The 26,986-nt window shown below is 44.2% G+C and overlaps 1 protein-coding gene across 8 annotated transcripts in view; it reads right to left on the reverse strand.

Annotated features, from left to right (window-relative positions):
- Window positions 1-3,927: 3,927 nt before the first annotated feature.
- The window catches only part of RC3H1 (ring finger and CCCH-type domains 1), a 73,284-nt gene continuing 50,225 nt past the window's right edge, over window positions 3,928-26,986 (reverse strand). For 2 of the 8 annotated variants that reach the window (XM_058030699.1, XM_058030697.1), the window contains exons 16-20: window positions 25,973-26,063; window positions 25,722-25,857; window positions 23,632-23,775; window positions 22,938-23,053; window positions 15,085-21,976 (exon numbers count right to left, since the gene is read on the reverse strand). In XM_058030699.1, the coding sequence (XP_057886682.1) occupies window positions 21,826-21,976; window positions 22,938-23,053; window positions 23,632-23,775; window positions 25,722-25,857; window positions 25,973-26,063 (638 nt within the window). In that variant the 3' untranslated portion in view covers window positions 15,085-21,825. Of the gene's footprint in view, window positions 4,438-4,640; window positions 4,706-5,044; window positions 5,439-5,525; window positions 5,664-5,978; window positions 6,195-7,769; window positions 8,149-15,084; window positions 21,980-22,937; window positions 23,054-23,631; window positions 23,803-25,721; window positions 25,858-25,972; window positions 26,064-26,986 lie in introns of those variants that run through there. The other 6 variants (XM_058030698.1, XM_058030696.1, XM_058030701.1 and 3 more) reach the window with 5 other exon arrangements.

Genomic DNA, 26,986 nt, shown 5'->3' on the forward strand with positions numbered 1-26,986 from the left:
TGGAAATGGAAGCAAGGTATTCAAAACACTGCTTTAGTCTGAAAAGGGAAGGGAATGAATGCAGTTTTCCCAAGCCTCTAGTGTGTGAACACTAGCTGAAGCTCCTAAGAGCTATGTCCCCATTGTCCCCAGAGCTCCCCTCATTTCCCTGGTGTCACCCCACCTTTCCTGCACAACACTGTGAATATGATATCTGTAGCTCTTTTTAAAACTTTGGATTTTTCCATTAAAACTGCTCAGAGCAGGAAATGCTGTCCTACTGCAGGAGCAGACAGGATGTGACCCCCAAACAGAGTATGGATAGTTGAGTAGTGGGAGAGAGAATTTTAAGAGTTAACAAGGGAAGTGGCTTTGTATAGCAATTTGCTAATCAAATTTCATCTTGTAACAAACTTAACTGACAATCAATTTCTAAAATACAAAAGCCTCTTAGAGGAAATAGTCAAGTATATCTTCACCAGAAAGATTTAACTGGGATAACTTAATAAAGAGCACAGGATTTTTTTTTCCTTTTTTTTAAAATTTTTTTTTCTTTTAAGCAATCACTCCAGAAATGGAGTTGCATTAAGCAGCAGTGATTCACAGGACAGTAACTACCTCTCTCTCTTGGAGTGCTGAGGTTACCACACTACACACTCTAGCAGCAAAGCTTTCACTTTAAAGAGATTTGTTTTCCTTACCTCTGTGTTTCAGAAATGCAAGTCTGCTTTGTAAAGTGACTCTAATGAAAATGGCATCTGGCAGGAGCAACGGGAGTCCCTTGGGGTCCACAGTCCTTGGTCTCCAGTTCCTTACTGTGACCCTTTGCAGGTTGGCCATGGAGCTGTGACAGTTCAGGAGGACTTTGTCACCTCCCATGTGCTGCGTGACTGAACTGTCCTCTGGGCCAGAGCTGTGAGACCACATTCCTGCACTGGGAAATCAGTTAATGGTGGCAAAGGTAAAGGAGAATCCATCTCCCTCCTGCCTCCAAGGCAGCAGGCAGCATTAAAAAAAAAAAAAAAAAAAAAAAAAAAGCAATAAGATAAAACACAAACACTTTTATATGTTGTTCATTAGTCAGCAGATCTGACTCTGCAAATTTATATATATATATATATATATACATACAGAGAGCAAATCTCTCATGTGAAAAGGTGCCATTTTTTTTCTAAACAGTCCCTTTCCAAACTAGAACAGCACTTTAAATAGGTTCCTCTTTAAAAAAAAATTAAAAAAATATAAAAAAAAGAAAAAGCAAACCCTTTTCTGCCGCAATGCACTTTAACTCGTCAGAGGATACAGCTGTGGCTGGCTGGGGACACAGCTGTACAGGCAGGCAGCTCCTGGGCAGGCACAGCTCGGGGGGAGCAATGCTGCCAGAGCCTGGCCATGGCAGCTCTACCTCCAGCAGCCCCCCGGGCCCACAGGAGCAGCCCCGCCGTGCCCAGGCACCCGTGGGGCTGCTGGCTGCCAGGAGACTTTGGAATCTTGCAAGGGAAACCCACCCTTGCCTGGCAAGAAGATTTAAAGCCCGTTTTTTAACAGGTCAGAAGTTGCACCCAGTTAGAACCCAGCTGGCAGCCCAGGGCTGAGCTGAGCAGCAAAGCCAGGAGAAAGCTGTTACTGGGGTTGTGGGCTTTTTCCATAACGTGAATATGGAGCCCTCGTCAGTTCTGTTTGGTTTTTTTTTTCTTTTTTAATCCAAGTTTGTGTGTCCCACATTGATTCTGCTCTGAGCTGGTTTGCAGAGTAACCATTTGTAACAGAAATTGTGCTGTCACCTTCAACTAGTGAGCTATAAATCAAAACTTTTTAGGACAGGTGTCCTAACACTCAAGACTTACTTTCACAGTTAAGAAATTTCCTGCTGTACTAATTATTCTTTTTTTATTATTTTATTTTATTTTCAATTGCAGTCCTTATTTCAATTTTAAAAAGTCAGTGTTCAGACTAGTCTGGAGTAGGCTGAAGAGTAAGCCTGCTGTAACTTGTGGATATCAGACTGTTCTTCAGTGATTTTTCCAAGCTGTTTCCAAACTGGCCCTCCATGACTGCTTCCCTTTTCCTCTTCCAGCAGGCACTGGCAAACAAAAGTTCCATGGCCATTGTGTCCAGGGACAGCCAGCACTGCTGGAAGGGGTGGGCAGGGGTGGCAGGGGAACCAGAGTTGGGAAAGGGGGAAATAAAAGCAAGGTAGAGGGGACTGTACAATTGCATTGAAAGCAGTTTAGCATAAAGCGCTCTCGTTGGACAGCTTTAAGAACAATGTGAATGAGAACTTAGCAACTTGGGTAAGAATCTTGGAAAATTCTATAAATGTATACTTGAAATTCTGTTTGTATTAAAAAAATGCATTTTCTTCTTTCTTTTAACACTGTGTAAAAGAACATTATGCATGTGAGTGGTTTGAGAATTAAATGGTTTAATACTCAGATCCTTGTCTGTGTCTTACAGCTGAATGATCCTTACCCAACGTGGATTTTCTGTCTGGTCCTGCACACTCTCCTAAGCTGAGCAGCTTGAGAGAGGTTGCACAGTGCCAGGTTGCTGTTCCTGGCAACTCAGATAGCTTCTGTCCTTTTTGGCTGAGTTTTGTCTCACCTCCTCAGCAGGCTGAACCCTTTCCAGTCTCCCCAGGAGGAACGAGCCTTGTGCTCTTGCTGCAGGCCAAGTTTTGGATGTTTTCCCAGCTGCCTGTGGCAGGGGAAGCATTTTGGTTCAGTGCCATGCTAGGGAGGCCCAGGCACTGCCTCAGCCCTCCTCTTTCCCCAGTGTCCATCTCCACAGCCTGGAGCTCAGCTGAAAAAGGCAGCAGTTACAGGAGGTTGTGTGTCTGTCAGTGGTGTTTACAGGCAGAAGATGGGATCCAGCAAGAAAAGCCTCCCAGAGGAGGGTAGGGAAAGGGAGAGGAAGAGCTGCTTTCTGAACTCTGATTTTCAAAATGCTTTCCCTTTTCTCCCAGGGTGCCAGCCCATCACAGCTTCTTTCCAAGGTACTGCCCCAGGGGAACATGCACCTAAAGGAGCCCCTGAAGGACACCTCTCAGATGTGTAGGGTTTGCCATGGCACATGGGACAATGGAGGAGATGGCTCTCCATGTCCCAGTCACACACTACTTGCACAGATGCTCAAACAATCCTACTAGGAACAGGAAAGAGTCAAACCCCTGATAGCTTCCAAAACTAGAGAGCCAGTGACCAAAGATCTGACATACCAGCTCTGTCCATGTTAACTCCCTCACTGCTTGGCTGCTCTAGCAGTTCCTGCCAAGAGAAGCCTTTACAAAGGGGGATATTTTGCTGGTCCTACAAAATCCAGAGTAAAGGGCCCACTGTCTGCACACACCACTTCCATCACCTCCTGAGGACAGGACCTGTGCTTTCACTGTTTGGTTTGAAACAGCTGCCTGAATTGGAGACATCTGCATCTTCAGGACAGCCCTGCCAAAGGTCCTACAGCAATACAGCCACCCTGAGAAGACAAGAGGTCTGATCACATGTGGCCTGGCAGCAGGCCAGGACACCTCAGCTCCTGGACTAAACCTGCAGATGAAATAGTTTATTTTTATCAAAGCTACAGGTACTGGTTACCTTACCTGGGTACTGTCGTGGTTCGTGGGCACTGCTGCTACAGTAACTGTTAGATGAAATCTTAGCATTAAGAGTTTCAAAGCCTTGGCTATGCAAGGCTGTCATTGGTGACTCCCAGCACTTGGGCACACAGGACACACCAGAGCTGCTGGCAAGCAGGGCACAGCTTTTGGCAGCTCTTCCACCCACATGGAGCTGCAGAAGAGTGTTCCAGCCCAGCCAGCACAAGCCTTATGGCTGCTGCTGTTCCACTCATCTTTCCAGTGTGGAGCCCCATTTGTTGGAAAAGAGGAATTTAAATAAGTCTAGGAAGTGGCTCAGTGTAAAGTGTGCATTCAGAGAGCAGTCTGTTACATACAGATCTATAGGTTTTAATGAACCAAGTGATCAGAATTACAGAGGGTTGGGCACAGGAAGGACAGCAATGCTGGACTTGGGTGCCACAAAAATACCAGTACCAGATGAAATTCAGCTTTCCTTGCCACAAAGGACAGGACAGTGAGGTGACCTATGAGCCCCCTCACTGACATGGCAGGGAGGAGCAGGGACAGCCCAGCTGGATGCAGTCCCTCCCTGCAGCTGGCACCAAACAGCAAGACCAAGCACCCCAGGAGCAGCCCACACTTAGTGGCAATACCCCACCTCCCTTTCCTGAGGCAGAGGAAGGAGAAGTGAGGCCCTACCAGCCCCTTTAAGAGCAGGGATCAGCTATCCTGCCCATGAAGATGATGGTGTTGAGCGCAGCTTCCCGGATGAAAAGCAGGAAGGGCCTGTTGGCATTGAAGATTTTTCTGTTCAGAGGGAAGGAACGGCCAGAGATGGTGACAGCTGTAGCAGCTGAGGCCTCGCTGCCTTCTTCATTCACCTGCGAGCCAAGAGACAAGATGGGATTAAAATACAGGCATTATGCTTCATGGAGAGGGCTCACCCTCCTCCACAGAACACAGGCCAGCCTCCCTCCAAAGCCCCAGACTGCTGAGAACTGAACACTGTAGGTTCAGAACTATTTTTTCCCCTTTAATATTTGTTTTTAAAAAGCAAAACACGCTGGCACCAAACAAGGCTCACCTCAAGGAAGGCTTTGTGGAAAGCCTCAGACACGTACAGGTCTGTGCGGCCCTCTGCAATGATACCTGAAATACAAAAATATACAAAGGTGAAACTCAGTTTAGAGACAGCTCAAGAAAGAACACATTCCCATCCTCCATGGCCTGGGATCAGGCAGAAGGCATGGCTGCGCTAAAACGAAAACATCCTCCTCCACGTGCAACTGGCTGCTAAGCTGTCATGTCTTCACTGCAGAGCATGGCTGAGTGTCCATAGTGGGACTTGACCAGAGAGTCCATCACCGCAGCAACACAGAAATGCTTTCATGTGCTCGTTCCTCGTGTGCTGTTGCACCTACTGCCCTGCCTAGGGAGGAATGGCTGCCCCTCACCTCTACCCTGCACTGCCTTATCTCCACATCTCACCTGGGAGTCTGGCATTTTCCGGACTGAAGAGATCTTCCAGTCCCATTTTCCTCAGCTTCTCCTTGAGGCTGAAGCTGTCCTCGATGCGGAAGCGAGGCAGGTAGACAAAGAGAGACATCTCCTTCATGGAATCAATCCAGCCCTGCAGCCTCTCTGAGGTCAGCTCTCGCTCCACCTCCTCCAGTGGCGTCCCAGCACTGGGCAGGACCAGCAGCATCGTGATGTCATCCCCTTTGTAAGGCAGCTCCAGCACCTGGACCTTGTCCTGGGCAATGAATGCATAGTGGAATTTGGACTCCTGGTACATAGTTGGGACTTGGCAGGTCTCACCATTGGCTTTATGAAATACATCCAGTTTTGTGTTTGGAACTGGGAACTGTGATTTCCAGTGCCCCTAAAAAGGAGAGGGGGAAAACAAACATGAGCAGCATGTCTCCTCCAAGCAAGTGTGCTGCTCCCCAGTTCTGTTAGTTTTTCTTACCTTAAAATAAATGGTGTTGACCAGGACCAAGACAGTGAGATCATCAATACCACTTTCTGGGATTACTTCTGTAATGCGCTTCTCTGTCTTGTTAGCCACCCACTCATTAATGATCTGCCTGGAAAGTTCTGGCTTCTCCTAAGGGAAGAGATCCAAAAAAAGGTTAAGCCAGGGGTTTTAAACCCCTCTTTGTAACCCTTCTGCAGGAGACTGGCTCACAAGGGTATGTGCTGGGGGAGGACAGTAAGCTTAGGTGTGATGAGTGGAACATGGCTGTGGTTAGGGCGAGCTGAAGTGAGGGGAGCTGCATCCCAGATTCCCTGTTGCTTTCACTGGTGTCCCACACACCCAGAGCAGAGCACTTCACTTTTCCTGGGCAAAATACAGGGATGGACTGGAGGTGGAGGGTGGAGCCAAACAAAAAAAGCAAAATCCTGAGTAGTTCAAACTCACTTTGAAGTTCAAGGGCCAGAGTTTTGCTCCATAAACAATTTCACTGATGTTCTGGTAAGTCTCATTGAAGACCAAAGATTTCTCCCCAAAGAGACGGTTGGCTGACACCAGCTCTGAGGATTTGTTTGCTTTCTTGTACAGGCGGCAGTTCAGCTTGGCAAAGAAGAAATGGATCTGATCTGATGTCTTCTCTGAGATGGTGTCAAATCGAAAGACCTGGACAAGCCAAACAGCAACAAGGAATCCATTAGGAGGCTCTTGTGCTCTGGGCCCCAGAGAAAATGGTGGTGCAGCCTTTGCCTCAACAGCAACAAATCTGCAGGCCCTCAGAGCTTCACCCTCCGCGTGTAGGACCCCAAACGTTTGGAAAATCAACACATCACCAGCCCAAGACCTTTAAGTGCTGGTAAAATTAACACAGTGTTCATAACCCCTTACCACAGCCCAGAGATGAGCATTGCAGCTCTTGGGTCCTATCAGGTCATGGGAGGACTCACATGTGCTAAACCCTCCTGTGAAAATGCTAAAGGCTGCACTTTCCCAGGAGGAATTCTCATGGCCTGTTGAGTACTTCTGGTACATCTTATCTATTTTTACAGGGAATGGGAATATGTAGCAATCATTCTGAGGGTAGATTTTTGCAGCACAGGGAATTTTTTTATCTGTTCCCAGCTGCCAGCTGGAAGGACAATTATGATTTTTCTACTGCTATCCAACCTCAGGGCTTTAAGGCACAGAAACTCCCACAGCCCATTGCTCTTTATGAATCTCTTTTGGCACTGTTTCCTGTAAGGCATTCCTGGCGTTCCCAGCCATTTCATAGGGAAAAGGGGGGTTAGGACTGCTGGTGTGGGTGGCTCAATGGAGAAGGTTCCCCTTTCAGTGGGAAGGGCTGCCCAGAGGGGAATGCACAAGTGAAGATTTTGGAGATGTGGTTATAGCTGCTCCACTCAGGCTGTGTGGGTAATGATAGGAGACCACCAACATTATTTGTTCCAGAGGCAGGATTTGTAAGGACAGCAACAGAGGTGTTTGATTCACACCTCCTCATTGCAGGGAGAAAGGCTCCTCTAAGCTGAGGTCTCCCATTGGAGAAAAAGGTATGGGCAGCATGAAACCCCACACAGCAAGTGAGTGGGTCTGGCATTGAGAAGGGTGCTAGGACAGGCAGGGACTTAAATAAGCTGCATAGAAGAGTCAGAACTCAGAATTACCTCTTAGTCTGGGATGAGAACTATCCCCTGAGTATAGGGCCAACAGCTAGAGGGAGTGACTCCCCGTGTACAGGCTCCCCTGCCCTGAAAGTCAGGTGGACTGCAGGGTCTCCCATGTGTCTCATTTTTGTCCCAAGGAAGAGAGAAGGAATGTGAAAAAGTTCATCTGCAGCATGACTTGGTATCATGGCTTTTCATGCTTTTTACCTAAGGAAAAGCTTAGCTCAATCTGCAAGAGGCAAACTGTTGCCATTCCCTTCCCTCACCTTCCAAACGGGCTTCCTTTCCTCCAGATAAAAACTAACCTCTCAAAGGCAGGAATGCTGGATCCCAACAGGGAGTAAGGGGAAAGAGCTGGGATCTAAACAAATCCAGAAACAGGGTTTGGAGCAACCTGGTCTAGTGGAAGGTGTCCCTGCCCATAGCAGAGGGTAGAATAAGATGAATTTTAATGTCCTTCCAACTTGGGATTTCCTCCCCAAGGCAAATCCTGAGACCCTGTGAGCAGCCATTAGCCATGATCACCTTTCCTGTCTTTCAGACCTGCTACAGAAAAGGCTGAGGAGTCTCCACCAACCTCCATGAGCTGCTGGAGGGTGCTGCCACAGGCTCCGAGCTTGGTCATGGCGAAGGCTGTGGAAATGCTGAGGGGGGACATGAAGATATTTTCCCCACTGTTCTTGGAGTCAGCCAGGTACTTGTAGAAGACAACAGCAAACCGAGAGTTGGCCTTTGAAAGCTCCCACACCCGGGGGTTGGTGGACTCTGGCAGCTTGTCCTTGGCTGGTTCCTGCCCCTCTCCCTCCTGGGGTTTCTTGTCGGGGTTGCGGTAGATGCAGATGGGGTTCACGGGGATGTCGCGGGGCTTGGCGGTGCAGATGTCCTCCACAGCGTAGTGCTCAGGGGCAGCCAGGCCCCACACACTGAGCAGGCACAGCACGAGGAGATGCATTGTCCTGGAACCAGAGACAGGGCTCAGACACATGGCCTGTCTGTGAAACCTGTGCTGCTCCATGGCCCTGGGCCCCTTCCAGCCAGCACCACAGTGACAGCAGCCCCACAGCCCCCTCAGTCATCCTTTTGCCCTGCACCTGCAGGACAAGCAAGGACAGACAGACAGCAGGAGGACAGGCTTGCCTGCGTGCACACAATGCTTTTAGAAGCAATATACTGACTGAAATCAGTGTTTTTCTAGTGACCTGGGGCCCCTCTTTTTTAAGCAGCAGGCTCAGCCCTGACAAGTTTGTACCAAAATGGATGATTTGATCTTGTGAGTCCTCCCCATTGGCCAGTGAGGTGACTACAGTGTAAGGACCCTGCCAGGCTCACCTCAGCTCTACAGAACTTAACAGTTATTGATGTAGGAGATAATATGGCAGAGAAGAAAGGTGATAAGGAAAAGGCCTCCAAGGAAGTTGGTCCCTCCATGGACTGAGCATCTCTAATTCCCAAAAAATGTACTTTATAAGCATGTATGGTGTAGCTGGTACATCATAACAACTCCTGTCCAAAGTTCATAGCACCTCAATGCAAACTGGTTGTCCTTGGTACCTAAAGAGTGCAGGCTAACGGGAATTACTGTGTTCCAGCAAAAGCAATTCTCGGAAAATCTTCCAGCCAGAGAGAGATAATTTATATTTTCCCCTTTGCTAAAGAACACTGAACTTCAGAATGGTTTCAGTTAAAAGGAACCTTAAATATCATCTGGTTGTACCCCTGCCATAGGAAAGGACACCTTTGCTAGACCAGATTGTTCCAAGCCCTGTCCGACCACAGACGCCTCCAGGGATGGGGCAGCCACAGCTTCTCTGGGCACCCTGTGCCAGGGCCTCACACCCTCACAGGGAACAATTTCCTCCTAAATCCCATCTCCCACCAGCTCTGGCAGCAAGGCCTCATGAGCCATCCCAGGGCCTGCATGCTGTGGTTCTAAGATGCCCTTTGCATGACTGCTTTGTGTATGTACCCCATGGAAGGAAGCTCAAGCACCACAGCCACAACAGCTTGGGAAACAACTACTGGGAGAGGCTGGCAGCCTGCCCAGGTCTTGCCTGCTACAGGGCACTGTTCCAAACGTGTGTCTAAGTTGGGTAAGTCTCTGCCTGCCCCCACATACTCACTGCCATGGCTACCAAGCATTGCCTTCTGAGAAACTAAATTAGAAGTCACCTGCATTTAGCACTGGTGACCTCCATGTCTGTGATCTTCCAGTGCTGGTGGGCCAGCACCTGCTGGAGGAAAATGGGAGCAGGCTCAAAGGCTGATCTGGGATGAAGGAGACCTCTGGGTTCTTCCACAACACCCTCCCTGGGCTTTTGGACAATGACTTCATCTGTTCTTCTGCAAAAGCAGAAACTACCTCATCTGGCACCAAGACTGTCTGGAGCCCAAGGCTGTGTGATAGCACAGCAAAACAAGAGGGACTCACTCAGGCCATGGCCACAGCTCTCGCTGGTAATGACACAGAGATCATCTTGCGAAAGGTTTAGGACAGATGCAACACCACTAAAAAGGGAGGGAAGTTAACCAATTAAAAACAAAAAACAACACCCAGGCCAAGAGAAAGGAAAATATTAAGACAATTGAAAACACTCCAGGAAGTGCTGTGCTTCCGAACCTTTCAATCCCACAGGAAAAGGCAGCCAGCAAAAGCCAGACACACTCCAGTGTGTGCAATCCTGGGGCCAGGAGCAGAGCCTTCCACTGCCTGCAGCAGCCCTCCCTCACCCACACTTGGTCCTGCAGCTCCAGGAGCACTGACACACTTGTGGCCAGTCCCACCATGGAAAGGACAACCTCACCATCGTCCCCTGCCTGTCACTTCACTCACCCTCCAGGGAAAGCCATGTCCTGACCCTGTCTATACAGGACAAACACCTGCCTCAGCCAGCCAGAAGCAGCTTGTGGTGTTTGCCATCACACCAAGTGCTGCTCATCTAATTTCATACTTAAAGGCCAAAGCACATGACTTGGGAGGGCACCTCCATCCTCACCCTGTCCTCATTAAATGAGAAAGACTCCCTGTTTTTACTCTGCAGTAAAGCCCTGACTCCATCAGTTCAGGGAAGATACAGGACTTTATGCTAACACCTTCAATCTACTTTACCATCCATTAAGGTTGACCCAGCCTCTGACACATCCAATCTTGTCTCTTACAGGCAAGAGCCCCTGCTGTTTCTTAGACCAGCTCTTTGTCATAAAATTTGGCCAAAACCCACTCCTCCTCCCCCCACAGCTCTTCAATGCTCCCTTTTCCTCTGCAGCACTGACATGCACTCCATGTGTCAATCTGGAAGGATGCCAAAAGTAGTCCCACAACAGCACTGCCTGAAAAGGATTACTGGCAGGGGGAATGCAGAAATTAGAAAAGGTTCTTACAAGGGTGAAGCAACAAAAAGTGAAGAAAGCCAAGAAACAAGTTGCTGATTCAGCTCAAATCAGAAGGCTCTGGGGAAGCATGGAGAAACGCCCGATGCCTCGGCTGCTGTGCAACACGGCTGGGCTCTCACCAGCACACACCATTTCCATCCCACTCTTCCATGGCTGCAGGACAGGATGGTTAACTGGCCTTACAGACCCCCAGCACCCACCCTACTGAACCTACTGGGGCTACTGGTAGTGGTGGGAATGTCTCACAGCAGCCAAGCACTGTGCTACACAGCTCAGCTAATACAAAACAGCTCAAACCATTTTGAGATTCATTTAGGCTCTTGAGAAACCTTCCCCACTGCCTCACACCCCAAAACCTGACTCCAAAGCAAACCAGCAGTGCTTTTTTGCAGCCAGCAATTACTCAGGGCTTCCTGACTTCATTAACTGCTCTCCACACCATGCCTGCTGCAGGCTGGGGATAAGCCAAGCCCGACAATTTAGAATGCCAGCCTTCATGACACCTAGGGTGGGAGGACTCTCTCTAATAGAGCAAAAAGCCACTTTGGCAGCAGCTAAAATTCATAGGCTCCTACTAAGGGAAAAGAAGCTGTTTCAAGGAATTAATTAACAATTAAAGATGTGTGCAATCTGTTTTTCTTACCTGCCCCTTGTACCTCCAAGCCTTCTGCTTTTAGGAGGTAAATGCAAATTTTTGAGAGAACAGCCTTGCTTGAGCCCAAAGCAGTTTCCCCACTGGATTTCTGTGCTCAGAGCTGAGACAGCAGCAGGGGATGGTGGGAGGGGACTAGGATGCTAAGGCCAAAGGCTGATGACCAGCTGCTGAAGGTTAAGCAAAGAGTAGGAAAAAAGAGGCAATGTTTAGTTTGAAAGAGGTTTTAAAGTTCAATCTGACAAGGGAGAGTTTGACCACCTACCCCACATGAGTGCCACATGCCCTCAGTTTTTGCCAACAGAAAATGAACTGTTTATCCCACAAGAAAAACCTCAAACCCTTCAAGAGTTTAAATAAAAATTATATATTATATAAAGCTGTTTGTAGATCTAATTTTGGGATCTTGTAGCTAAGCAAAATGTTTTCCATCTGTCCCAAACCCTGTCACCTGTATCCCATTTCCTGAACAGACACAAGTTGGGAGAAATTGCCCCACTTCACATTCTGCAGTTTCAAACACATCCCATCTTAAACACACTCACCTGGAACAGGCTCCCCAGGGAATGGGCACGGCCCCAAGGCTGACAGAGCTCCAGGAGCATTGGGACACTTTCAGGCCCAGGGTGCGATTGTTGGAGTGTCTGTGCAGGGCCAGGAGTTGGACTCAGTGATCCCAGTGGGTCCCTTCCAGTCCAGGATATTCTGTGACCTTTCACTTACACAGCTGGAAAGCTGAGGATTAACAGCAGCTCCCCAGCTCCTGTCCAGATTCCCAGGGCAGAGTAGTGAGCAGGACCAAACACCATTTCTGATCCAGGATGCAGCTGCTCCACAAACCCTGCAGCATTGCTCCCTGAATTTCAAATCCCAGGAGCAGGCTGGTTCAGCAGGTGCTGAGCCTCCAGTGAGAGGAACATTTTCCCTTAATAGAAAATGCAATTGCAAACTGGTTGGGGTTAAGTAAAAGACTTAACTGTATCAGTATGGGACATAGTTAAATGGGACAGATTGTGGAGATGAAGTGAAGGGTAATGTAAAAAATGTCCTCCATGAGAAAGGAAGGACTCACATACTGCACCTTGTTACTTCAGGTGGCTGCTGGGTTAATTTTTTGAGGTAACTGACATGCTCACAGATCCCAGGGTTTTCAGATGAATAGGGATGCTCCACACCCAGGCAGACACCCAAGCACAGGTTTCCATTTACCCAGTGCTCAGAGGGAGCTCAAAGCAGTAAAACCAAAAGCAAACAATCATGCACATCCCACAGAGCTCCCAGGGCATTTATTCCAGGGTAGCTGAGTAAATCTATCTATTGAATGCTGTATGTAAGTGGTCATTCATGGCTGGTTTAACTCCAAGCAACAACCCAGCATTTGCATCTGAGCAGAGCTATCCAGGAAGCCCCCAGGATGGCCAGTGTTAACCCAAACTGTTGGATGCCTTGTTTGCTCTAATGCAGGGGCTGTTTTTCTCCCAAAGCTGCTGTTCCCAGACCCAAAGCAAAGATCAGAGGCTCTAAACCAAGCACCAAAGCCTGGCAGCCTGTGGCAGGACAGATAAAGCATCACACTTTGGTTTTAGTCTCTCCCACATTTTTAGTCTTCAGGGAGTTGGAGTTCACAGTTAGGAGGAAGGAGGTTACAGAAACAACTGAACACATCCCAGCTGGAAAGAAACAGTTCTTAAACATACCTGATTGGTGAGGAGGAACATAAATTGCCTTAATTTTGCTTTGTGCTTTGGGTGTTCACGGCTGAGTTTCATGGATATGCACAGGGAAAATGACTTGCAATCACAGAGCAAGATGGGATCAAGGAATCTCATGAGCTCGTCTTTCCAAGATTCTTTCTGTCCTGCTATTCATATCCAAAGGGGACAAAAATTCCAGCAGGTACCATCCACTTGAGCCTGGTCCCTCCTCTTTTCCACATTAAGAAACTCAGCAAGTTTTCCCCAATCTCTCTTGATACAGAGCACCCACCACCTCCTTCCAGAGGGATCTGACTCTCCAGTGCTTCAGATCTTCCTTTTAAAAGCAGCAACTGTTGAAATTCAGCTCTTTTTTTTCCTTTTGAAGTGAGTCACTACCTGAGGACCCTGAATCCTCAGACTAGTGGGAGAAAGGGTAAGGAAACCATTACCAACTGAAACTTAGTTTTCTGCTGGATTTCCCACTAAATACAATTCCTTTATAGGAACTGAATGCTTTGACTCTCCCAGCAATTAAGTGTGGAAGTGTGAGGGGGCCTAAAAATGAGCAGTGATGGTCTTCAGCCCAGCAAAACACACCTTACCTTGCTCCATGGTGCCCAGGTAATGAGCATTATGCATAAACTCAAGGGGCAGAAGGCTGGCCCTGGAGTATAAGGATCAGTTTTTCAGTGAAGCAGCACCTTCATGCAGTTTCAGATTTAGAGACAATGACTTATTAAAGACCACAAAAAGGTGTGAAAGGAGAAGACTAAAAACCACCAAGCAGACCGTGGAGCAAAACTTACTTTCACTTTAAGGCAAGTTCCAAACCAGGCTCAACATTAGACAAATCCTGCTTACTCCTTGCTCTGAAGGGTCTGGTTTGATTTTAAAATATGTACACTCCGAGCAATTAAAGAAACCTGATTATTTTGAGTTATCTTTTCTTGTTCACTTCTGGCGACCAGGTGAAGGAGCCACTTTGTTTACAGGTGGCTGAAGAGAGTAGAATGAGAGCAGACCAAACCCAGGAGACGTGGCTTCTCTGCTATTTGGTGTCTCCTATGCTCCAGCCTGGCACAGAACACATACCTTGAGCTGATGAAAAGCTTACTCAGATGGTCCAACAGTCTTAGCCCTCAAAATTTAGAAGAATGTACATTCATCCCAGACAGAAAACAAGAGATACTTCAAAGTGTTCTTAATTAATTTATCACTTAATATAAATGCTGACAGAAAAGCAGGTAAGACCTTGTAGACATTTCCAGCTATTTACAAACCACATAATGAATCACTTTTCCACTTTTTTTTTTGTTCAATCTGCAGCTCAAAGGACCCTCAAATATTCTGGGAGAGCAAGGTGAAGTCATGGAGAAAGAGGGAGAAAAGCAAGGAGAAGAGGGAAGAAGAAATAGCATTTAAACTTTTTTTCCTATGTAACTGCCATTCATGTACAATAGGTCTCCGCTCCTTGTTCTTTCACATAAAAGCGACACTGTTGGCTCTATAGGTCTGAGAATTAAATAAAGAAGACCAATACTGACTTTCAGATCTCTGGATCCTCTTGCCTTTTGCCTCCTTCAATGCATTCTGTCCTACTTCAGCAGAGTACCTAGAAGGTTTTTCTGTCAAGTCTAAAAAGTATATTGGAGGAGTAAAGGCACAGAGACTTGGATATAGGAAACTTTCTTCTACTCCTTTTGTTATCTCAGTTTCCCCAAGAGGTAGTAAAGCACCTAACCTTTCCTGGAGAAGACACAGCAATTCCCCATGGACCTCTGAACATCTCCCCCACAACCAGGCCTGTATGTACAAAACTTTGTAATTTCTCTGAACTTGCAAAGAATTCAATTTATGGAATTCTTCTCGTACATTCTACTTCACTCCTATTGTGAATGTTTTGATAGCAACAAACAATAATTATCTACATTATCAACCCAGAGCCAGCCATTCCCATGAAAGATTGAGAATTTTTGTTTATGGCAAAGAGAAACAGGAAAGGAAGAAAACAGCAGAAGAAAAGCAAGGAAAAACACAAGGAGAGAATGAATGATATTTTGTTTAGCATTGATTCATGAAAACAGCAGATGGAATTTCACTTGTCTGGGATCCTATATAAATTTAAGAAATAGTTCATAACCTGACTCAACAAATGTCATGGTCTCCTTTATTACCTAGGCTATCCTTTATTTTATTTTTTGTTAAATATACCTCTGCAGGGCACAATCACATACAATCAATACGATTGGATAATTACATGAGCTCTATCCCAAGCATATATGCACCAATGTTAAAAAGTTATTTAAAAAACCAAACAAAACAAACAACCCAAAAAAATAAAATAAACTCCACCCAAAAAGGTGATAATGACTGCAGAATGTCTCGGGGAGACTTGTAAGGAACTAACAAGAGCAAAGAAAATGAGACTTACAAAAACCACAAAAAAATCATATATCGAGAAATCCCACAACTGGAAGTAGATGATTTCAAAGAAGTGGAAGCTGTCATACAGATCCCACAATTCTTCCTCCCTCCTCTCACACATCTTGCTTCACCTGTTCCTCCCCATAGCAATAAATACAATGAGGGGAAGAGCTTAACACGACACTACCAGTTAGAGAAAATATGGAAAAATAGCCAAGCTACAGAACAGCTGCTAAGCTGACTTGAAGGAAAGATCCTTTGAGCATGGAAGCTGCTTACACAGCAAGCACAGGCTGAAGGGGGAATGGGAACTCCTTAAAATTAGGGGAAACTCTCAAAGTGATTTGTTTTGCCCATGTTGATCAGCTTCACTTGGGAGAAGCTGCAGATGAACCAATTGTGAGCTGTGCAGCAGCTGTGATGTGAACGGGATTGCTTCTTCCTTTCAGGTTGCTTCATGCATTTATTAAATGCTGCTGCCAAATTTCTTTTTAAAAAGCTACAAATAAAGAGGTCAGTGCACACATCCAGTTGTGGGATCCATCCGATATACAATCTGGTTTGGATGCCAAAGACTTGTGAGTACTGTCTGCCACAGAACTATTAACGAAATCTTTTTAACATTATGAAGAAGCAAATAATTTCTTGAGCATCAAATACTCCACAATATTTTTTTTCCTCTTACAGATACATTTACCCCATATGCATTTTACATGTAATTCCATCATGTCAAATGTTTTTTATTTCCAGAGACTGCACTACCTGTTGCTTCTGTCTCTCCCAATACTGTAATTTTCAAATTGGACAATTGTGTTTTCCTAAAACTTGCAGATCTTCAAAACAGTACTTTCCTGGCATATGAAAACATCCAACCAGTATATCCAAGGAAAGCTGCCTTGCTGGATGATGTCAGGCACCTAAACCCTCCCAACTGCTGAATACCTTGCAATTAGCACTAAAAATCATACACAAACTCCCTGGGATTGCAAAGATTGCCTGGGAAAGATCAGATAATTACTCACATTACTAAGCTACAGGAATCCAATTTTGATTATTATGGCCACATATTTTAAGCATCAAATGACTGTGATGTTCCTGATGCAGACAAATCCACATTGCCATGTGCTCTTTATACTGGGAAATTTCAAAAAAAGCTGCAGCCTCTTGGCTTGCCATACTTCCCATGGAACAATATTACACTTGCCAATAGGAAATAAAATTATAAAGAAAAGAAATGTTAAATTTGTTCTCCTTTCTCTGCTAACCAAGGCTCTACCTGCATCACAAGAAGTGCTCTGAAGTCTGTGACAACACTAAGCAGTTACATTCTTCTTCCTACAGAAGAATAAAGGCCACATGTTAACTGTAGAAGGACACTGCTGGGACAACATTTCCCCACATCCCTTTCTTATGTTGTATAACTAGGATTAACTTTAGCCTGTCATCCCCTGATATTCCAAGATAAAATAATGCAGTTGGTAACAGTTCACTATGGAAATGAAAATTCCCAATGAAGTTTTTGACATTTTAAGAGTCTATTTGAATTGAGAGCAAATCAATTTGTGCCACATAATAATCTGTATAACAAGCACCCATCTCTTGGCACCATAGCTGTACACAAAAGGTGGCTCAGAAGAGCTACTTCATTTTTACTCAGAAATTCAGTTGACACTTACTCAAGCAAGGTGGATGTTTTTCCAGTTCACAACTCCATTACCATGCAGGCAACTCAAAAACTCCTGCTCTCTTTTTCCTCCCAGGGAAATTGATTTATTGTGATACAAGAAATTAAGCGGCTGACACGCTAACTTTTTTTGGTTGTTTTCAAATCAGCAATACCAGGAGGCAGGAATGGAAGGCTGTGTTTTGGAAAGTGAATGATGACAAAATTTGAATATGAAGGTAACATCATGCCCCAGCAGCATTGCTCTTATTCCTTCTATCTATCCTAGGACCAAAATCACTTTTCCATACACACACAGACAAGCACAAAAACTTGCACACTGCGTATGTTTGGGTCTTTTCTCCCATTTTTGAGCAGAGAAGCTGGCTGGCACTCCCACTGTTGAGCCTCCTGAACACTGGCATGGCATTTCTTCTTTCTCATAAAAGCAGGTCTGAAAGAGCCAGTCCAGGAAAGAAACTTTATACTGGGGGGTCTTCCAGATAACTATTCTGTAAGTCTGTTTTGTTATAGTTCAAAATAAAAAATGGCAGTGGAAATGAGGGTTTATGCTACTCAGACTTTAAAAGATTTCTCTTTGAACCTAAAAACTTTAGTAAGAAGTCTGTGAGAGTGAGTAGCTCAAGGAAGGGAAATGCCAGCAGCTTTCTTGTATTATCAATAAAAGCCTCACTCCTGGCCCTTTCTAGCACAAAATTTGCCCCACCTTACTCAGTCCATGCTGTCAAGAGACAATATGATCACAAGTTTGGTTCTTCCACATCTAATTTAATGCAATGCTAGTGTTTCACAAATCTTTTCAGTCCCAGTGGACTTAAAAGTCAGTCACATTTGTAACACAGATTTATCTTTTACTGTAACTGAAGAAATTTTCAATCAGTATTCAATTTAGAAACACTTAAAAACAAGGCTTCTTGGATTATAACATTTCTATGTTCCTTCTCCCTCTCTAAAAGAGCCATTCAGTCAGCTGAGAGAGTGCATGAGAGACTGAAAACACATCACAACACCTCAGATACATCTCAGTACATTGCAAATTGTTTGACTAAATGGAATGATTTTCCACAATTCAATGCATGGGCAAGGCTTGACAATCATTAACTTCTGGAAACTGTTATTAGGATAATACAGTCAACTCACAATACCCTACACAAATGTCTGACAATCAAAATGGCTACACCAGGGGGAAAAAAAAAGTGTAAAGCACAAGTCTTTGGCTCTCCTTTAAAGAAAAACAGCAGTTTACCATGTTTATACAGATCCCCTGTTTGCCTACCAGTAGGGGCAATATCACATTTGTGCATCACTGAGTAATAACACCATTAGAAAAGGCAACTTCACAGAAGTTATTGGCTAAGCGAATTCATTTGAATGCTCTGTTTTGAGGCAGCAAGCTGTCACTGTTACACAATCAGGGAGGGTGGATGGGCAAGCCACAGGAGAAAAAGACACAAAAAGGGGAGAGACGGCTCAGAAAAGACTACAGAGAGAAGAACTTGAGAAGAACAGGGATAAAAGTGCTGCTAGCTTGAAAGGTGCTCTGATCTACAGAAAATAAGTCCTACTCTGAAAAAGGACAGCATGCAAGAAGAGCAGAAGAAAAAGTTTAAACTTCTCCTATTAAGAAAAATGAACTAGGTCACAGGACAGACAGATGAGATGTCGACAGAAGGAGGGAAATAACACCACAGAATAAACAGACATCATCTATACACTGACTGAATCACTGACACACTGAAGCTTAACCTACCACTTGAAGCTTCCTATTCTGAAGATTTGTCCATGCTGTCCATCTGGCTGAAACCCAAATATCAAGACTTGTCTGGTGCAGCAGAAAATTTAACCTACCTACCAAAGGATGCAGCAGTGCCCTGACACCATGGTAATACTGCTGCTTCTTGCCCAACAGAAGGAACTAAACCACTTGGCAGCCAAGACCAATTTCACTGAGGTGGCCAGAATTCCTGTACAACTGGGACAATGATGGGCTACAGGAGTGAGTGCAGGAAGACACAGAGTCACTCCAGACATTTCCATGCTTGTAAACATCAATGCTGCACTACTTACAGAGCTAGCTGTCCCCCAGGGTCTCCCAGTTTTTCCACAAAACTGGAACATTTCAGGTGCAATTTCCAGAAAAAAACTTAAAAGCATGCACTGCATTTTGATGTTTTTTTTGTTTAATCAACTAAACTTCTGCAAAAAAAGCAGAAAAAGGGTAAGAGGAAGAGGGGATGAAACAAAGTTGAAAATCAATACCGTTAGTAGATACTAAGTAAACTATTTAACAAGCCAAACTACAATTCTGGGCAAACAGGGCATTCACCTGGACACATTGATCACAACAAGGACGTTATGCACAAAGTACAGCACAGAGAGCTGGATGAAGGAGAAAAAAAACCCAGTAAGGTCCCCCTTCTAATCCAGAGATTTTGGAAGCATTCATCATATGTAGGCCAGCAATCTAAAATAGTGCTTACTGAAGAATTCCAGGAGAAAATGTGGAGAAAAGAATAATCCCTAACTTGGTGAGGGAACCAGGAAATAAAAGGTAAAGAGGTTTTTGCCCCTTCAGATTTTCTTCCTAGTATTACAAATGAATCTGTAGTGTCCAACCTATCATAACCATCTTTGAAAATTAATTTTACACCCACAATTACTACAGTTAAAAAAAGGCACATTCTGGGCTTGTCCTCCTAGATTAGAATATTGCACTAATTATCTTGACTAAGATGAGCTCCCTGTGTTAATAAAGACACAGCAGGAAGGAGCAAACTAATTAAAATTAAGGAGAAGGCTGACCTGAGGGTGGTGCTCTGTACTGAAGGATGAGAGGGCCCAGGGCCTGTGTCAGGTGACTTGGAAGCAGGCAGCCAGGAAAAGACCTTCATCCTCCTCATGCCCAGAGCTGAGAAGGGAGGAACAGACCTGACAGGCTCCCAGCTGCATCACCCCAGTTCTGCTCAGCTCCAAGGAGAGTGGCTGGAATGCTTGGCTTCAAGTAGGAGATACAGATGGATAGGGGCAAGGGGAGATGAAGCTGTTTCAGTGCAAAGTTGATTCTTTGCCAAAAGTTAAAAGAGGCATTAGAAAAAAGCAAGCTTCAAACTACTCCAGGCAATTAAGAGGCCAAAGTTCAACTAAGAGTGAAATAAACCAGTGTTAAGACACATGGAAAGTGTGGGGGGGTGTGCTAAAAAATGCTTTTATTTTCATTCAGTGCTTCTACCTCCCAGACATTTGATCACAACAGCTGCGCTCATGCGAAAAAATTCTTAAAACATACCCAATATATATACAGATATAACTATGTATATATGTATATATATATTTATATATAAATTTTTATTTAAATAAAAAAGAAAGCTCGAATCCCAAGCCAATATGTGTATCAAATCCTTGACCAGCCAGGTCTGTAGGGCATAATCAAATTCAATGTGAAATAGTATATAAACGCGGTGCCTTGACTGGGCAAATTAAATAATTGCTACTCAAAAGAGTCTTCTGTTTGGACTCTCCTACTGGTAGGCAATAGTGAGACTGTATCCCCTCCCACCCCCCTGTTGTTTTATTTAACAGTATGATGAATGCAAAGCTTAGCCCAAGGTTGCTAGAACCTCAGCAGGAGTTAAGGTTAAGGAAAGAAAACTAAAACCCAAGAAAATTTATTAACTCTTGCTTTACCCAACCAAAGCAATGCAGTAATTTATTACATAACCAGTGCTTTCCCACTTAGTAGTCTAACCCAGAAAGAAATAATGAGGACAGGCCAAGAAGGTAGAGAGGGAGCAGCACTTGAAAAATCATTCTCAAGAGGTCTTCATATCCAGGATCTTACCTCAGTGTATGCCAAAAAAGTAAAAAATGTGCAGCAAGAACAAAATCTTTAATCTAAAAAAAATATCAAAAGACACTTACTGCTCCTCTGGCTTATGCCCATAAAGCATCTACTTGGAGAAGTATTAAATCTATCAGGCAAAATTTGCTTCTCAATAACTCTGGCAAGATCTGTGCTGCACCTTCAGTGCAATTCTTCCCCCATGGAACAGGAATCCAGGGTGGACTCACTGCAGCCCTGACAAACTGCAGGTTGATACTCAGGTGTCAGATTCTAACACACACAGACCTTAAATAATGCCAGCCTTTGAAAAGGACCACACCTTTGCAAAGACTCTGTCATTTGTAGTTTAAATTCAGCAATTTAAGCAAGAAGCTCAGGTTAAGTTCCTGGCCACAATGGGAGGAATTGTGTTAAGATGAAGTCTGCTGCACATCTTTTGACGCTGCAATTCACAGCTACTCTCCAACCTTCATTCCTTGTTTACCCTTAAATCATACAAGGAAGTGGCCAAACTGTTCTAGTAAGGTAAATAAGGAATTATGCACTGGGTATGTAATAATACCAAAATAAAAGAAAACCTACTTCATTAAGATCATACAATTAATCAAACAGAGTATATATATATAATATCTTTTTTTTTTTTAAGCCCTGGGATTCAAGGCGTCCAAAGTTATTAAAATAAAGTTCATTCACAGAACAAAAACAAATTTAATTTGAATTGCTTGCAGATACTGCTAATTTTCATTTTTTTAATTAAAAAATGCGTTAATGTGAACTATGTGCAGGATTTGTTTCTAGTAGTTGTGTTTGTGCACATTGCCTCTGGACCTGCTGCTCTGCTACTACTGCTGCTCCTGGGTTTATCCAATCATCCCTGGAAGAAAACACCCGATGGAAGCTGCTGCCACCCCAGCAGAAGGAGCTCCAGGGTGTGCTGGCCTCGCTTCATGGAGCAGATGTGGGTGTCACTCCCCCTCGCTGGGAGTCATGGCCATCTCCTCCTCCCTCGGGGTCCTCTGCCAGGCTCAGAGATGCCATATTGTTTGACAGGAGCCCAATGTTCTCTTGGGTCAAAGCTGATCCATTCGGAACATCACTGCTGAAGGGAAGTTGAAGAGAAGGGAGAAGTGGGTGAAAAGAGGCAATTAATGAGATGTTTCCTTCATTTCTAAGTAAGAGGACTTCAGTGTACATATTCTAGAATATTTAACTTACCTAATAATAATTTATATTTCCCTCCCTCTGTTTTTAAAAATATAAACAGTTATTTTGATTTCATTACTTTCACAGCACCATATGGAAAAATTAGTTCCTGCTCAGGAGGCGTCAATCTGATGGTGCAACACAAAACTCTAGAACTGGTCATAAAAAGAAGGCACAGACTTCATCAGCAATAATGCATTTATTCAGAAGATGCTCATTCTGAATAAGAATTAATATTCCAAACTGCTCACATGAAGTTATGTAAGCATGCAAGCTTCTCTCTTCAGTGCTGGCCTGAATACACATAGGTGCTTGTGGCTGTTTGAAAATACTTGCTGTAGAGACTTCCAGCATTCCCAAAAACATTTTATTCCAACTATTAAATGGGAACGGAAATCAATCCCAGCATCTACACAGATAAAAGTCCACTACTGACAGCTGAAAGAGAATGTAGCTTCAAAGTCTGTGCCTTCCTAGACAACATCCACATCACGAACATTAGAAGGATGGAATACCTTTCACATTTGGGAGATTTCTTTATATGAAACCAAAACAGCAGATAAAGATTTCTTTTGTGGTGGCTGTGTAACTCCTGCTTCTCCCTACTAATCAGATGGATTCCTTTCTGCAAGTCTTCTGTTCCCTTAATCTATATAGTCTTATTCCACTCACCTACTCCACAGCTAGAGAGGTCCTTAACTCATACCTGCACTATAAAAACTTGATTTTTAGTCTCTTTGTTTAGTAGGTGCTTCCTCATCATGGCTGATGTGAGACAAGAGTATTTATTCAAGAGGAGAGTGGCCCTGAAGAAGTGGCTCCTGTTACACAGACAGGTTGAAGGCCCATGTTACCTGAATGTCAGTGTAAGGTCCTCAGCTGGAACCTTGTTTTGTGGTTCTAATTGTCCATTTTCTGTCTGTTTAGTGGTGCCCAGCTTGTTTTTCATATCCAATGAAGACTGGCTCTCCTTTAAAGAAAGGACAGATGAAAAATTCTTTAAGAGTGTGTTGAAAGAACTGGAGATTTCATTCCTTAGGACGATGAAGAAGGCCTGTAAATTGCAGTCACAGTTTAACCCACAAAAGCCATGAGACAAAAACAGACTTTAGATATGCTCATCCTCTCAGGACACAGTATTTCCCAAAAGGAAGGGATGATCCTTGTAACAACAAGCAAAGGCCACAGACTGTAACAGCACACAGACTCCTGAACACTAGCCTGTACCTGCAGACAATGTCTCCTATATTAAAGCAGTTTATAGAGCTCATGGCACAGGGACCTTGGAGACAGTTTGGTTTCCATCAAAGTCAACACCACACTTATTTCAAATGGTGACAAACTAACATTTAAAGAGGCTACATTAAACTTCTTCGTGAAGAAGACTCCAGAAACTCCTCAGGAGGTTTTGAAGAATAGAGGTGAAGAGGAAGATGGATGACTCCAGCTGTGAGCATCCAGCAGGGAGCCTTTCTGCCAGGGTGAAGGGGCTGCAGCCAGTTCGGGGCTCTGCACTGCATCTCTGCCTCCCTGCCCCCCAGCACTCACCATGCTCAGCTCACGGGTTCTCTTTCCAATTTCCCTTTCCACCTGGTGTAGCTCCAAGCTCAGCTGTTCACTTGAGATCATCCCAGGCCACTTGGGAGGTGGGGGTGGGGGCTGTGGCTGGCCTGCCAGGGTAGTCGCCTCTCTCTGCAACAGCAGCCTGTTACTAACAGCCTAAATGCATAAAGCCAAGCACATACACAACTGAGCACACAGCACACAAAGCACAGAGAGCTCTAAGGCCAGAATTCCAGAGTACTGCTCGTTTGCAAAACCAAGGCCACACTTCACAATGTCCCAATTAAAATCACTCCCAATGCAAGTTTCAACATGTTTCTGTAGACATGGACAAGTATTTTAATTTTTAAACAAGCAGTGTTAAACTCTTCTTGCTGTCACAAATTTGCATGTGTTGTCTTCATGTGTCACTCCCTTCTCAAAACTAAGACTAAGCCCAAGAACAAAAACATTACTCTCTTCTGAGCACTATGTTCAACAAAAAAAACTGCAGATAAGCAAATCTGCTGCTTTATTTACAGCAGTAGAATTTATCTAACTCTACAGCAGAGCCAGAATTACTATTACATCATCTTGAGAGATGTAGCTGTCAATATGTAGGTCTCTACTGACCCACATTAGGAAACAGAGGAACAGAGAGGGGCAAGTGACTATGGTCATTCACAAGTTGCAAGTTACTAAAAGCAGTAGCCATGTCAGCCATTCTAAAACTCTGCTAACACATGTGAATCAGTTCTGCAAGTGTGGGCTCTGCATTTAAACACATCATCTTGTACTCCACACAACCCAGCATTTGGCTCGTCTTTAAGTAGAAATGCTCATACAATGCAAAAGCAAAATGATCTAGCTCTTCATGCTTTGGCTGAATTGATAGCTGCAACCCTGTAGTAGGCAAACCAGTGAAGACTCCTTGATTTCCAACATCTACATGCAGCTTTAAACATAAGAGATAAACTGAAAGCTGTTCTTAATCAAAATAACTAATTCTGCAAAATTCATATTATGCCAAAATCAAGGCTGAACATTCAGCTGAGTAGGATTTAACACTGACACAATCACAACAATGATCAGCAGGAGAAGGCCACTTACAGGTTTTGCAACTTTCCAGTACTCTTGTATTATGGCAAATGCAGACATGCAAGACTGAAAACATTTTCTCCTCTCATTCCCAAACAAGAGCACAAGAACACAAGCTATGTTTCAAGTAACTAACAAATGCATATTACTGCAACTACTGCTGTGACTTAATTGTGAGCTCTTAAACTAAGCTGCAATAACCCTCCTCTGTAGCATGTCTTCTTAACTAACCATAGCTTCAGCAGAAGCTGCTCTCCACTACTTACAGCATTTTCTTCTGGGAAAATGTTAACACAAATAGTTGCTAAAGTACCTAGAACAGTTTTCTGGTAAATATTTACTGATTTTTCCTAAGAGGAAAAAAATAACTAAGGCTTTCTACAACTATTCATTCCTTATAGCTTGACATTTCTCCTGTCTCACAAAATCAAAATATTTCAGCTCATTAATTCTTTTACAAACACATACTTCATCTTTCCTGATGCTACATTTTTTCTAAGCAAAGAGCCATAAAGTATTAAACCTTAATTTTTCAAGCTAAATGTATTACATATTTACTTTCTTGACTCTTGTGGTTTGTGCTATTTAGGAAGAAACAGGTACAAACACAAAGCCAAACATGAAACAGATGAAGCTCATGGCTTTCTGTACATAAAATTAGACATGTCCAGCAGCAGTAAAGTCAAGAAGAACAGGCTCCTACACCCCAAGTTTGCCTCTGAGCAGAGCTGAACACAGGGGGAGAGAAAAAGAGTGATAGCAAACAAGACTAAGCACAGACTGCAGATTCAAATATAGTGTTGGTGTGCATGTGGAGTGCAGAGAAGTTTCTGCTGCTGAGCAGAAAAGCTGGAACTTGCACCACAGCCCTGATGCCTGGCATCACAGGATTAAGTATTGCTACTGAGTATCACTACAAAGGTCAGCCCTTGAAAGGTTTACCAGCCTCATCTCCCTCCATCCCACCCCCCAGTGCTGCTCCAAACGCTGGTACCAACCTCCAGCCCCCTCATTTGGGTCTGCTGGCTGATCTGATGGTCAACTTGCTGCAGCTCCATGCGCAGCTGCTGCTCTCGTTCAGCTGAGGGCAACTGCTTCCCATGAGCAGCCACATCTGACATGGACAGCCTCTCCCTTTGGGATTGGAAAACAAGGAGATTTCAAAAAAAAATCTTTACTCCACTGGCACAGAAAAAAATAGAGAAGAGAAAATTTAGAGCAAGGCAAAGAAAAAATGCAGCAGTCCCACCTGTCACTGAAACGTCCCTGAGAAGGTATATTTTGATGAGGAGAATATGGAGAGCCTCCCCAGCCACCGTGGGTTTCATAAGGACTGTAGTCTACCAGGGAACAGAAGAAAACCACATTGCATTACTACAAAATCACCCTTTCAGTCATTCACCCAACACAAAACTAGACAGAGAAGAAGAAGAAAGGCCAGTCCTCTAATTATGAGAAGTTGAACATTTCTTTTGATTGAATGAACACAGAAATACTCTCCTTGACCAGTCTCAAATGCCTAATACACGACTCTTCCGGTATGACTAACAGTCTGTGACAGCCTTCCAGAGTCTGAGACTGTGAAGGACTTCAGATACTCAGGCAGATGAGCAAACACAGAACAAAACTTACAGACATGATGATTGCAGTTATTTTTACTACTGAAGTTCCTAAAAGACTCAGGAGTTCATTGATAATTCTGACATATCTCAGTAACTACAGTTTAAATAGTAACTTCTCAGGGAAGTCAGAGCTCTACTTGTAATAAAGTCTAAAAAATTACTGCCTGAAAGAGCTAGAAGCAAGTTTGGGGGAATATAATAATTCAATATTTTCTTAAGGTTATGCAGTGCACCTCAAGAAAGAGGTCTCTTACTCTTTTAGAGTAAGACAGAAGGCCATATTATACATGTGCTTAGAAAATAGATGTGTTGGAAATGAACTACTACTACTTTTTTGCTTTGCCTAACAGTACATGAGACAATGGCTGCATTAAGTTTGCAAGAGCAGCTACCCATAAAGCAGGAGTGCAGCAGTACAATAGTCCATCAAGATGGTTTTGCATAGTGTATTTGGGAAAGGCTTCTGGATTCTGCTGCTACAGATTTATAATAAGCTTCCTATCAGAGGGACTAGCAGAACAAAGTAACTTCTTCCAAACAGCAACAACATATCACTAACAAATACACTTGTATGCTCAAACATGTCATGGAATCACTGAATATGTCAAGTTGGAAGGGACCGATAAGGACCACAGAGTCCA

This window comes from Melospiza georgiana, chromosome 9 (assembly GCF_028018845.1).
Source record: "Melospiza georgiana isolate bMelGeo1 chromosome 9, bMelGeo1.pri, whole genome shotgun sequence".
Taxonomy (NCBI): Eukaryota; Metazoa; Chordata; class Aves; order Passeriformes; family Passerellidae; genus Melospiza; species Melospiza georgiana.